Below are 14,489 nucleotides of genomic sequence, written 5' to 3'. Positions count from 1 at the left end.
ACTTACAATAGTACCTGCCACATATTAGATGTGCTTCCCATTTTTTGAATGAATGAATGAATGAATAGAAAGAATGAACAACAAGGGTTGAAACAGCTAAGATGATATCAGAAAAGTAGATTTGTCCCAAAACAACAACTTGAATGGTGTACATTGCTAACATTCTGTGAGCGGGAGCACACAGCTACAGATGCCAGCTGATGGGTCCCTCAAGCTGCCTTAAAAGATCCCAAACAATCCACTGAGAGTCAGCCCTAGCTAACACAATTAGATTACCAACCTGTGTTTTATTTCTTCCAAAATGACAGCAGAGAGCCCATGCACAGGCAGTAACTGTGAAGAGATGACTTCATTTCTTAACCTAGGTACTGCAACAGCCTCTGGGCTGGTCTCCTGCCTCTACTCTCATGTGGCCAGTGCCCACCCATTCCCACCCAGTAGCCAAAGGATCTTCTAATGCAAATCAGAACATATCACCTATCTGCCCAGAACCCTTCAATGACTTCACATGGCTTTCAAATAACACATGAGCTCTAGGCCCTTGCCTTTTTCTCTAACTTTATCTTACTCCGTTCTTGCTGTGCTAGTTTTCTTGCCATCCTTCAAAGGGTTTATTTCTCACTTCAAATTTCTGAACTAACATCACCTTATGCAACACCTCCTCTAACCGCTGAGAACTAAACTAGCAACTCCCCCATTCTCTGTCCCCTTTCCCTGCCTTCTTTTTCTTCAGGGCATGACATACTATATAAGATGATTACTGATGACCTGTCTTCCCCACTAGACTGTCAGATCCCTGAAGGCTTATTTCTATATCCCCAGTTCCCAGACTGTGCCTGGCACACAACAGGAAACATATATATATATTATATATACACAATTAATCAATTCAGACATTCAGCTGGCATCCATCCCATCATCTAAGATAACATTTATGGAGTTAGGGTTGTGGCACAGTACGCAGGAGCACTGTGCAACAGTCCTCTTAGGCTATGATTAGGTAACATGATTTAAATTTTAAAAATAAAAACTCAATGAATAGAAATTAAAATCAGTTCTTTCCAAGGGATATCAAAAACATTAGTAATGTAAAGCAACACTGGTTAAAACAGTATGAGGCTAATATCTATTGAGAATAAAACATGAAGTTTCTGACACAGTATGGAAGGAAACTGATTTAGGAAGAACTGTCCAACAGTGAAAGTTAGTAAATGAATAACATATTTTCAGAGATTTAAAACAAACAAAATTTCAGAAGGAAATATATATGAATAATACATTAATATGTTAAATCCCCTTTGACTTGTATACTCTTCTCACCATAATTATCAGGGAAAAATTCAAAAGCCAAAAATATATTTCAAAACATATTTACAAATGCCACCAACATCAAATAATAAAAATATCTTTCTATCTATTAAAAAAAAGCTTTTCTATTAAATATTTCTGAAGTTTAGAAAAATGAAACAAAACTTATGAGAAGATATGCTTAGAATAAATATCTATTCTGAAATCATTCTCATTCAAAGAAATACTTAAGAAGTCTATTGTGTTATCAATTTACTCTGCCTAAATAAAATTTCAGAAAATATTGAATTAAAAATTAATGAACACTGTAAAACAAATCCCAGATTTGACAAGCAAACACATAAAGCCATAGGTGTATGACCACACTGAACTTTCAAAACACAATAACTTGAATTCTGTTCAGCATGACTCAATCTAACTTCTAACAAAAAACAAAAATTGTATACTTAAAGAGCATATGCCCTAGATTAATAGGGCCAAGGAAAATGTACTATTATATGAAAAGGAAAATAACGTGTGCTGTGTGTTGCATACTTCTGACATTGAACATTTCTAAAATCCTAACAAAGTCACTGAGAAAGCATGGAATGTTCAATTACCACGCACACCAATTTTCCACAAAGACAAAACCTTTAAAGTTTCATACTGATACAGACAAAAAGATTGAAAAGACTTAATCACTCAATCCACATTCTAATAGGCTATATTTGGTTTTCTAAAAAACATCAAATATTATTAAACAGATCTGTAATCTAAGAAAGTAAACATGTTCAGCTTTCATTAGGGGAGACAAAAAAAAAGACATGTTTTTGTGGGCAATTAATCAACTATTCTACATGTGTATGAGGGGAAAATAAACAAATCTTTAACCTATGTATCAGATTCAAGAATAATAGCCTATAGCATGCTATGCTATTTCAGGGTCTTCTTATATTTCAGGGAACTAGAGATGACCCAGGACTTTTCTCAATCATTGTGATAATGAACAGTGTCAACTAATTTAAGGGCAAGATTACACATTAGTGTATTTAATAACAATCTTCCATCTTCTCAAATTGTGTGGGCATCCTTCTATTTAATAGGTAACAAACCAAACTGAAAATGCTGTTCAATTTTATTTCTACAATGAATGAAATGCCTACATCAATCAAAACCCAGAATTCCACATTACTTAAATTCCATTTGATTTTTTTTTTTTTTTTTTTTTTGAGTCAGAGTCTCACTCTGTTGCCCCCTGGCTAGAGTGCCCTAGCTCACAGCAACCTCAAACTCCTGGGCTCAAGCAATCCTACTGCCTCAGCCTCCCAACTAGCTGGGACTACAGGCATGTGCCACCATGCCCGGCTAATTTTTTCTATATATTTTTAGTTGGCCAATTAATTTTTTTCTATTTTTAGTAGAGACAGGTTCTTGCTCTTGCTCAGGCTGGTTTTGAACTCCTGACCTTGAGTGATCCTCCTGCCTCAGCCTCCCCGAGTGCTAGGATTACAGGCATGAGCCACCGCGCCTGGTGGCTCAAAATCCATTTGAATTCTTTAGGCAGTATACCACATTACACAGAACCCTGGGTGTCGGGATCAGGGAGAAGCAAGTCTGTATATCAAGCTCTGCCAGAACTGTGTGTGCCCTCAGACAAATTAATTTCTCTGAGCCTCAGTTATTTCATGTAAACTGAGGTAATAATATCTAGCTTACTGGCTTGTTGTGAAAATTAAATAAAAAATATTTCAAAAGAGAAAAGAGAGGTGGGGCTTACTCAGTAGCTATTTTTAAAAGGGACAGGGGATTAAAACTTATCTACCCTAAACCAGAAGGTCTGTGTTCTTCTGGCTCTTCCCTTTCCGTGGGGGGTGACTCCTGGCAAGTTTTTAGCTTCTGGTTTTTTCATGGCCAAAATGGAGGAAGAAACATGCTCTCTATCTAAGACTATTGCAAGGATCAAATGAGTTAACACACATGAAAGCATTACGGAAACAAAAAACGCATGATCATGCAAAAAGCCAAGCAAGCAAAGAGAAAAACTGTAAGTTTTCATCTTCTGGAACATAGAATTTTATGTCCACATAATACACTTTAAACATTAACTATACCTCATGTTAATTACTATGAGACTATCTAAACTGGTACCTCCACTAAACTAGTATCTCCTTGAAGACATTCATATATGTTTTTTCAACAGCTAACATGCTATTAGGTGTAAAGATGATGTTCAACAAATGCCTGAATTATAGTATGCTATATTTAACCTTCCTGTTATGTAATCCGTATATTGGGAAGTAGAAGAATTACCATTTTCTTTCCGTAACCTTGTTATGAACTTCTTAGGAGGTATTACTCCAACCTTTTTCTTCTGAGTGGCTATGCTATGGAAGAGATCTGCTAAGCATGTAAGAAGGTTCTCCTTCTTCCTAGGTTGACTCTTGTAGGCTAGAACTTTTTCCCGAAACGGACGACAAAAATAAAGTGCTTGAAGAACTGAATTGCAGTAGCAGGTATTCCCAAACTACAAGATAAAAAAAAAAAAAGTTTTGTTAAATTTAAGGCAACACATTGTCAAGAGAAAGAACTTCCCAGTGGAGAGAACTGAACGAGATGACAATCAATTCCCATCGTTATTATAATACTGACTGCATTTTATATATCATACATTTTAAAATATTAATACAACTCTCAAACATTCTTTAAAAACCACAAGGGTGAGGTTTTCTATCAAGTTCTTAGGTGCATCCAAAAAAAAACAAAAAACAAAAATAAAAAACAATATCCTCTAAAATGTCAGATTAAAAAGTCACTGGTATGACAGTCTAACAACCACTGAAATGCTGAACTGCCCAGTCACATTATCCTTGATACATTAGAAAGATACAGACTTCAGAGTCAAAGTCAAATCCTGAACTATACATCTCTCTTACTGGCCATGTGATCGGGAGTATATCATTGCATCTTATGAAACTTCAATTTCCTCCTCTTTAATAAGGGGGAGAAGGAAATAATCCTACCTTACAGAGCAACTAAATGACACATAGTTTGATAATTATTTATTGCCTTCCTTTTCCCTTTCCAGTAATAAACATCATCTCTAAAAGTTGGGTAATGAAACATCCACGAAAAAAGTTGTCTAGGATGATTTCCTCCATACTCTTATTTCTGAATACTCAATTTCTTAAAAACAAACCAAAAAACCCAAAAAAATAGCTCTTTAGGGTTGAAACTTGCCCTGTGTAACCTCACCTGGTTCTGAAGATCCAAGTTTCTGACCAGGTTTAAAATCAGAGGAAACAAATTTTAAAAGTTGCCACCCTTCTCAAGTTCTAATCATTCACTTTTCAATTGCTTAGTAAACAAAATGACTCATTCTTACTTTTAAACTGCTTTCTCTAACACTTTTTTCTCCAAGTCTTAAAAAATCCCCCATCACAAATATTCTTTATATCCCCACCAATTAGATTATTTTGAGTTCACACGTTTATTTATAAACTGCATATACTATATTATATGCGTTAAAATATAAAAGAATATAATTAAGAAAATGTACATTTTAAATTTTGTCATATTACACACAATTTTTTATTTCCACTAAAATTATTAATATTTAAGTGAGAGCAAGGAGACTGAGTATGCTTTTTTTGTAAACCATGGGTTTTAGACTTTAAAATGATGATTTGTAAGTCTGGGTTTAGGCTGTTATTTGGATATATGGTTTTAATGGCTATCAAAACTGAAAAAGGTATCTTCATAAAGACACACAGGTCCAAGTGAAGAAGAATCTCATTGATCACCTTCACTCTCTAGATCACGGTTATTCAATTTTCGGCCCTATCTACCGAATGTATTTGAATTCATTTAGTGAATTAACATCTGCCTTGAGAGCAGCTCAGCACAGTAATTAAGTACACAGCACATGAAACCAAACCATCTGCGTTCAAGTCTGTTTCCACGATTTGACCTCGGAAATTACTAAACCACTCTGTTTATGCTTCTTCATCTGTAAAAGGGTGATAATAGCACCTACCTCTTAGAATTTTTAAAGAATTAAATGAATCACCCAACATAAGGCACTTAGAACAGTTCCTGGCACTTCATCACTTTGTAGTCACTTTTAAAATCACCTTTTAAATTAACTAATATTAGATCATATAAATCTCTAAATCTACATTTAAATTATTATAGACTTGCAATAGCAGAACTGAGTAAGACAGGGTGATACTGTCAACCCTTTGGCATCATGAAACTTAAAGTGATATACAACTATATCATACATGGATAAAGATGGGCATCAGTATTATCTATATGTTAAAAATTAGTAAAGCTTTATCTATAATTTTTAGATTAAAAGAAACATTAGAAATTCTAATATTTTCTAATATTTCCTATGGCTAATAGATATCTTGCATACTTCATCTGGAGACTATTGGCTTTAACAACCATAATGTCAACAGTATTACCTTTTTAAAATGTTGAAAATGAACTACTTTTAAAAAAGCACAACTTCTTCTGCTATCCCCCATGCTGGATCTGATGGTACCTGTCCTATGAACATCCCTTTCTAAGTAAAGGCTCTCTTCCACCAAACAGTGTTTATTTAGGTGGCCATGTTTTAGAACATTTTACCTCCACATTCCCCTACCCATCACCCTCACTCCAGCCAAGTGCACCAGAGTAGAGTACCCAATCCAGAAGTAGTCTTTCCGCAGTCTAGTAGTGGACATCTGTTCCTCACCCCACAGCCTTCTCCACTGCCCCATGCTTCCTTGTAGGAACTGACTTCTCTTCTCTATGCACATTCTGTTGGGTTGTCAATCACAAGCCCTTTCACAGACTCTGTAAGAGGGCAGGAAACTTGATCTGGTCCAGCCAGAGTACCTGGGCGAGAAGCTCTTTTGCCAGGTTTGATATGGATAATCTCTGGGATCTGTAAGACTGCAAACCTCAAATACGCTATGGTCATCAGGGAGAGTAACAGGATGAGAATGAAATCAATAGAAAAGGAAACAGAACCAAGAGACATTTGCCTAATCAACTTTATATCCCACAAATGGAGAAAGGGTTTCATTTTTATGTCTTTCCTTCAAAATGCACCCAGCTACAACTAGCAGTTTTGGCTAAGTAGCTTTGTAGAAGATGGTCTAGGAATGCGACCATAAGTATATAATAAAGATCCACGGTCCTCAAAAATGGATTTACTGAGCTCAATCTACTTGTGCGTTGGGGCCTACCTGTGTTAGAAAACTAATAAAGAATCATGAAGTAAAACAAGGAAAGAAAGCTATTCAAAAAAATGCAGACTGCATAAAAAGAAAGACATACTACTAGGAGTTTCAATCACTCTGTACTATCAGCTTTACTAAAATAAGTACTAACCATTTACAAGATAAAAGGAAAAAGGGCAACTTGATCTATCAGATTAAAAGAGTTTTTAAAGATTCGTTGACCATGTGTATAAATGGCAGGTGAGATATTTTACAGCAGCAAAAAAACAAGTCTCCAAAGGCGCCTTTGCCTATGCAAAGTTCCTAAGCCACATTATTATTTCTCCTCTCTGACATCCAATAATATTAGGAATATTAATGTATCTATAGGAGACAAGCCAAGAGGAAATACCCACTCTACGTATTATATGAATCATAGTGATAGACATAGGAATTATCATTAAGAATAAACTGCTATAAAAGCTAGTATTTGTGAAAATATACTTCCAAGACAAAAATATCTGCAATTTAAAAATAACAAAAACTAGGTTACCATTAACAATATTGGCAGTAACCACTCTGTTTAATTTTCTGCTAGGTTAAACTATGGCTATTTTTCTCTCCATAAAAAAAAAAAAAAAAAAAACCTGCTCAAATACATGTACTATTTCCCAAAGGCAAGTGCTTCTGAGTGATCCTACCATTCATTCACTGGTCAAAAAAGGCATATAATCAGGCAGATCTAATAGGAATTCTTTAAGTATACACTTTTTTGTAAAAGCAATTAAACTTAAAAATGCACATTTAGCTAATAACAGACTGATGAAAATGTATGTGTGCCTCATTTCAACAAAATACAATTGTTAGAAAAAATTAACCACAAGCTTTTTTAAAGCAGCTACATTCCAGATTTGTTTATAACACTAACTACTTGGCAGACAGGGACAGGGAAAAAGACCTTAAAATGTTGACCTCCGAATTAACTAAGCCACCCTGTTCCTCAAAAAGGTCTAACTTTAACTTTTACGGGACACATACAAGTAAATAGTGTGATAACTCTACAAATTAGGGGAAAAAGAACGAGAAACAAGAATGATGCCAACATACAAGCTGAAAAATAAGACTTATAGAAAAAGGGCTGAAGATATAAAACACAATTGCAAAATAGCCTGAAAGTATAAGTCACAAAAGAAGTTAACAGCTCTATCAGTTTTGCTGAATCCAGTCTGACCACCACAGAGGTGGAGCAGGAGAAACTGGGGGTTCCAGGACCCTTGGGGTCAAGCAGAGGATAGCAGTGAGACACCAACAGGAAACAGGATTTATTTCTGCATATAATTTAAGGCATTCATCGGCCTTTAATAGTTGGAGCTCTGGCCCCTGCAGAGATCTCACTGTTTTTGTATAATAACAAGGCATAGAGACCAGAAACTATTTTCTACTCATCAAATTGAATCTCCCCAGGACATAAAGACAAGACTTCCTCTTATGGTCTCTTACTAACTTTATTTGCTCCAACTTCTCTTGATTTTACTGTTGTTCAGCTTTGGGGAGAAGCACAAATACTACAGGTACCTTTTGAATTTAAACTGATCCATGGGTATTAACAGAAATGAAGCTTTCTTAGAAACTGCTTTTTAATACAACTGACACTAGACTTACCGAGTGGCAGTGATACTGAGATCACATTACATTAAAAAACAACATAATAGCAGAAAACAGTATTATAGAGCTTTAAAACTCATTTCATATCATATTTATATAGGATATTATTTTACTTGTTCTGAGCGTATCTACAAGAAAGTTCGATATAAAATGAAGAAACTGAAATATTTATACGGAAAAAGGTTGAAGGTAAACATTATCAATACATAAAGTACACTACTGTCCTGAAGAAAATGGGTTCTTCCAGACACTATCAATGGGAACAACTTTTCTATAATTCAAGACACATTAGCTCTGGAGTCTGTACCTAATAAGGGCAATAGTCACAGGCAAATAGCAACAAGATTGGAGAAACTAGGTTTTTGCCATCCCAGAATTTAAATGAGGCTTTTGATCACTAAACAATTGTTTGTAAGCATGAGCATTTTAGATATTAGAAGTAGAGGCCAGACCTCTTGTTAAAAGAGGGAAATTAAATATCTTTATCTAATTCTACTCCCTGTGAAACCCCAGTAAAATGACAGTAAAGGAATAGATTAGGTAAAAACTCAAAAGCTCAAAGAGTGTGATAAAGAAATCAACTATCGACTAGAGAAGTCAGCAAACTTACAGAGGATAGGAGGTGGATGGAGAAAAAGTAGAAGCCCAAGTGCCCGGAAGGGAGATATAAGTGAGGAAAAAAGCTGATTCACTCTTGATGGCTCAGAAATTGGAGTAGGAGGGGGACCTAAAAACACAACTCTGGTTATAAGTCTAAAAGGACCATGTAGATACCCAAGTGCTTAAGTTTTCTCCCATCCTGCAGAAGATGACTGCAGGCTCAGTCTCCACACGGGTCGAGCAGGAGAAACTGGGGGTTCTAAGACCCTTGGGTCAAGCAGAGGACAGCAGTGAGATACCAAGAGGAAAACCCTGGATTAAGCCACTCCTAGGCAGAGACTAGAGGAGTCCTGGGTGGGGGTTAGAGAAGGCACAGCTTCAGTGGCCTCTAGCTACTGAAATGCCAAAGGGGAGGGACTCTCAAGAGCTATTTTTAAGCTGGTTTGCCAGAGACACCCTAGAGTGAAGTCCATGGTGGGCAAACTCCACCCACAGCACACTAAGCCACCATCAGCTCTGAGAATGTCACTTTTATAAATGAATGACATTTCAGGAAAGCTTCTAACAAGAAAGATAAAGTTTTAAAACAGAAAAAAATTCACTCAGAGGTCTCAGAAACATTCCAGCAACCATAAGAAAATCTCAGCAACAGCAAAAAATAAAATACTATCCTGAGAAAAATAACAAAAGATACTGCCTACATGAAAGATTAAAAATAAAAGTAACATTTAAAGAAATAAAAAGTGCAAAGAGCTGGACAAAAAAAGTCAAAGAAATAGTCTGAAATGTAGAATAAAAAGGTAGATGATCAAAAAATGCGAGAAAAACCAGGAAAATTAGAGATATCAGTTGAAGTGTTTCAATATGCAACTAGTAGGATATCCAAAAAGATAGAAGAGAGAAAGTACATTGGTGGGAAGGAAATTATCCGAAAAACAGTATCAGAAATATCCTGAACTGAGGAAAATGAGTTCAGTGTGAATGGGCGCGTAAACACTCCACACAGTACTGGGGAAGGAAGATTAAGACACATCATGAAATCTCTAAACATTATGGATAGAGAAAATGCTAAAGGCCTCCAGAAACTTTAAAACAAAAAAGGAAAAATGTCACACACAGAAGAGATCAAAAATAAGAATGGCATCAGACCTCTCTTTCAAAAGAGACAACAGAAGCCAGGAGGCAACATAGTAATGCCTTAAAAAATCTGAAGGAAGGTAATGTAAATACAGGACCTGTATTTAGCTATCACTATCACCAAAACATTTTTAAATATACAATGTCTCAAAGTTTATCTCCAATGCACATTTCCTAAAGAAGCTACCACAAAAAGTGTTCCACAGAGCAAGGCAGAAAGAAGACAAGGGCTCCAGCAAAGGAGAGCAGTGACGCCAATGTCTGGAGAGGGCACATTAATTGAACTAAAAATTGTGATCTAAGCATATGGGAGAAGGGGAGAAAGTAAAGTTAGGCAGGGATGGTGGCAGAGGAAGAGAGCTGAATCTCTTACCTACCACAACAGGAAGTCAATGGAATTTTTAAAGAACCAGCAGCATAAGGATTTCAATTAGAATGTAAGGGTAAATTCCAGAATAATAGCTAGAGAGTAATGGTTAGCCTTCAAGCGTGGTGCACACAGACTATTCCCAAAGCGAGGGGAGACACACAAATCACTTCAACTGCTTTCCTCAAATCCCATGAGAAATTCATCTCATACATTCAATTACATATTAGTGTTTAGTGACGCACCAATTTGTTCAATATAACTTACTGTTACCTGTTTTATCATCAATATATGTTTTTTAAAACACCTACCATAGATCTACCTAACAGTACACCAATGAATCAGAACAGATAACATTTAGTTAAAATTTCTAAAGTTTTCTCAAAGATTTAAAAATGTATAATTACTAGAATTACTTCCACAAAGACTGGTATTTATTTTTTCCTGTATTTCCCACTTTTATTTAATGTATCTATAGTACCATACAATGCCAGAAAGAAACTGACAAATACCCTATCGACACATGGAGGCATTTACATAGTTGTATTTATACCTGTAGATTTATACCACTTATTATTTAGACAAGTCTCAAAGAATCAAGACATCGCCTGGTCTAGTCTATATATGAAATTTTGGCTATGAGAAATTTTTGATGCAAAATGAGAAAAATCAAGCTGACAAATTAGAAACAGTTCTATCTCTAAGACTCTTAAGACTTCAGGCAACTGTTTTTCTCTTCCATTAAAGATCATTTTAAAATTCCAAATTAAGTCCATTGGCATTTAATTCTACTGATACAAATGAACAATGTTTCTTTAATAAATTATGAAATGCATTCATCATTTTTCAAACTACTTCCAAACATGATTCTGAAAGCTAAGTAACAATGGTTACTTACATTGACTAATCCAAAATAGTGCTCATTGACTGGAAACTGTTCTGGACCAATCTCTTTCTCTAATGCCGAAGCATTGGCGCCCTATAAAATAAAAAACAAAAATCTTAGTATTTATAGTACAGCCAGTCACGCAACACATAATGACATCTGGTTAATGATGGATCTCATATACAATGGTGGTCCCAAAAGATTATAATAGAGCTGCCCTATACAGGTGTACCATTTTAAAAAATCTTTTATATTGTATTTTTACTGAACTTTTTCTAGGTTAAATACACAAATACTTACCATTGTGTTACAACTGCCTATAGTATTTTGTACAGTAACATGTTGTACAGGTTTGTAGCCAAGAAGCAACAAACCATATAGCCTAGATGGGTAGGCTATACCATCTAGGTTTGTGTAAGCACACTCTATAATGTTTGCCCAATGACAAAAATGCCTAATGACACACTTTTCATAACATATCCCAGCTGTTCAGTGACACATGACTATATTTTTATAATGTCATCACAATATACACATTACAGAGAGAGACACCCTTTAAAAAAAAGTACCTATGAACCTACTGCTACCTAACATTATTGAAAGAAAATAAAGGATGACATTGAAGAGTAAAAGCTTTTAATAATATGACTAAAAATTAGTTTATAGAAACTTTCTCATGGAACCAAAGCCTGGATCAAGGAATTACATCCATAACATGTACCTTTTTTCTAAGTAATGAATGAAAGCACCTGCTGTATCATATACCCTAACAGGAGTGTAATCTGATAGCAGCCATCTCTGAGAGCTGAAATTGAGTGAAAATAAATATAAATATGCACACATGCAGTGGCCTAGCAATTCTGAGGTATATACCTGAAATGTTCACACAGAACTGAAGGTGACAAGAACATTTACTGCAGTATCATTTATGACTACAGTTGACAGTCTAGATGGTCCAGCATTGGGGAAACAGATACATAAAATGTGACAACACACTACATAGTAGAGTCAGAGTACACGAACTAGATTTACATACAGAAACACAGATAAATCTCAAAAACATAATGTTAAATGAAAAAAAGAGAAATTAGATTTAACACAAAACACCACCATATATATGTGTGTGAGAGGGAGTGTGTGTGTGTGTGTGTGTGTGTGTAAAATGGCACACAAAAAGTGGATTGGAAGAATGTACGTCAAATAAATATACTATATACTTGATGGGAGGCTGAGGCAGGAGGATTGCTTGAGGTCAGGAGTTCAAGACCAGGCTGGGACAGAGTGAGACCTCGTCTCTTCTAAAAACAGAAAAATTAGCCGGGTGTCCTGGCGTGCACCTGTGGTGCCTCCTTAGTACAGGAGGCTGAGGCAGGAAGATCACTTGAGCCCAGGAGTGTGAGGTTGCTGTGAACTAGGCTGACACCACAGCACTCTACTCAGGGCAACAGAGTGAGACTCTGTCTCAAAAAAAAAAAAAAAAAAAAAAAAACTATCAGACAAATATAACCAATACGGTATTACTCAAAAATATACCCAACTGTCACTTTGAAGAGCTGCACAGAGACAATGCGCCGCCCCAGCTACACTGAGCACAGGGTCGACAACACATCAGTGCTCAGGGTCCCACACCCGCTGTTTCTTTACTGAGCTCCACTCCCAAACCTGGGAAGCGCAGAACCTTCGTTAGACACTGCATGCTCAACTTCCTGATAGGCCAAGACAGAAAATGGAGTCTGATTAAAGGCACTTGGCAAGCTGGCGGTCAGCTTCAGCCAAAACACATTTCCTCTTATATCGTCCAGCCAACCAGCACTACTCTAGACATGATACTGTCTTTATTGTTTGAATGTAAGAATTATTTTAGGTTTTATATAAAATCTTGATATAATTTGTTTCTAAATCTAGACATCAATCAACATGTCATGACAACACCAAATTCAATTATTACAGCAACTTCAAGACCCACTAAAAACTAGTAGGGAATGCTGTGCGCCCTACTCCCTACCCCTGCCAGCTCAAGTACCTTGTCACAAAACTTCCCACATATGTTAAAAATAATCAATAAGTCCAGATTTTTACCACTTATAAAAATTCAAACTGATACTGGTTTATTCAAATGAGTATAACCCCTTCCCCACAAAAACAGGAGAAAAGGTACTATCATCCAAAATAAAACCTCAAACACCTACCTATCTAGAACAATAATTTCCAGCACATACACCTTAGGAAAACATTTCTGGCCCCTGAGATGAACTAGGAAAAGAACAACATGTGAACCTTCTCCCTCCACAGTTAGAGCGATCACATGCCACTCACCCTGTCTTCTAACCACCCCAGATGCCCCACTTGGCCCCATATAGACCATGTACTTTCATGCCCTCTTAGAAAGTCCTTTCCCCAACCCCTTGTCCTCACAGTAGTTTCAACTTGGGATCACGTATTATTAGCCCCACTGTGCTTCAGTTTCCTAACTGTAAAAGGAAAATATCAGCAACTACTTTATAGGGTGACTACAAATTAACAGCTTTAACTTTTAAGGCAGCTGGCAGTGCCTGGTATATAACCAGGTGTCCCATAAATGCTGGTGGTGTTCTCCTTTTCCCTTCAATCATAAAGAAACTCAACTACTCTCATTAACCAGTCAGGGTAACAAATCTGACCTGCTCTGTGCAAACGCTAAGAAATGACAAAAGAAGGAAATAAGAGTCAGGAGGAAAAGAGAGACAGCTATAATATAATACAAAACAAACAAACAAACAAACCCTCTCCTCAGTTTGGCAGGCAAGAGCCAATTCCACACAGTTGCCCCCAAAGGTATCATCACCGTGCTCTCCCCACCCCCAAAAAGACTAACAACAAAGCAGAACCATGATCCAATTCAGAAGTCTGGAAGAGTTGGCCAACAGCAATGCAATAAAGTGGAAGTAGCCATAGATAGATCACTGACATTTAACCTCTCTGGATTTAAGAAACTTCATTTGCAAAATAAAAAGGTCAGAATTTTCAGTGATTTTCAAAACCCTCAGCTCTTAATTTATCTGTTGGGTTTTCAAGTAAGCTTTCACATGAATTAAGATTTTCACAGCTAAAACTATTCAGGAAATGAAAAGATCAGGTGATTTCTAAAAATCCCTTCTAACTCAACATTCCGTCAAATAGCTTTTATCAATGCTTCTGAAGACATTACTGTATTAAAACAAAACTCCAGGGAAGCTCAAGCCAACCAATATACGCTAAACCATACAATTCAATAGCCTGAGGAATTATGGCTATGCAAGGAAAGAGAGTAGCAGATCAAAATGGAAAGTGCCTATAAACCTAGCACCTTCGGAGGCCT

General features: G+C 36.4%; 1 protein-coding gene across 2 annotated transcripts in view; it reads right to left on the bottom strand.

Moving 5' to 3' along the window:
* USP12 (ubiquitin specific peptidase 12) overlaps window positions 1-14,489 on the bottom strand; it is an 83,546-nt gene that overhangs the window by 29,690 nt on the left and 39,367 nt on the right. Inside the window, exons 2-3 of one of the 2 annotated variants that reach the window (XM_012744042.3) lie at window positions 11,165-11,245; window positions 3,598-3,811 (exon numbers count right to left, since the gene is read on the bottom strand). In XM_012744042.3, coding sequence (XP_012599496.1) covers window positions 3,598-3,811; window positions 11,165-11,245 — 295 coding nt within the window. Of the gene's footprint in view, window positions 1-3,597; window positions 3,812-11,164; window positions 11,246-14,489 lie in introns of those variants that run through there. The other variant, XM_012744044.3, reaches the window with a different exon arrangement.

This window comes from Microcebus murinus, chromosome 13 (genome assembly GCF_040939455.1).
Source record: "Microcebus murinus isolate Inina chromosome 13, M.murinus_Inina_mat1.0, whole genome shotgun sequence".
Classification (NCBI taxonomy): domain Eukaryota; kingdom Metazoa; phylum Chordata; class Mammalia; order Primates; family Cheirogaleidae; genus Microcebus; species Microcebus murinus.
Note: the sequence above shows the minus strand (reverse complement) of the source record. Positions and strands in the feature narration are given on the sequence as shown.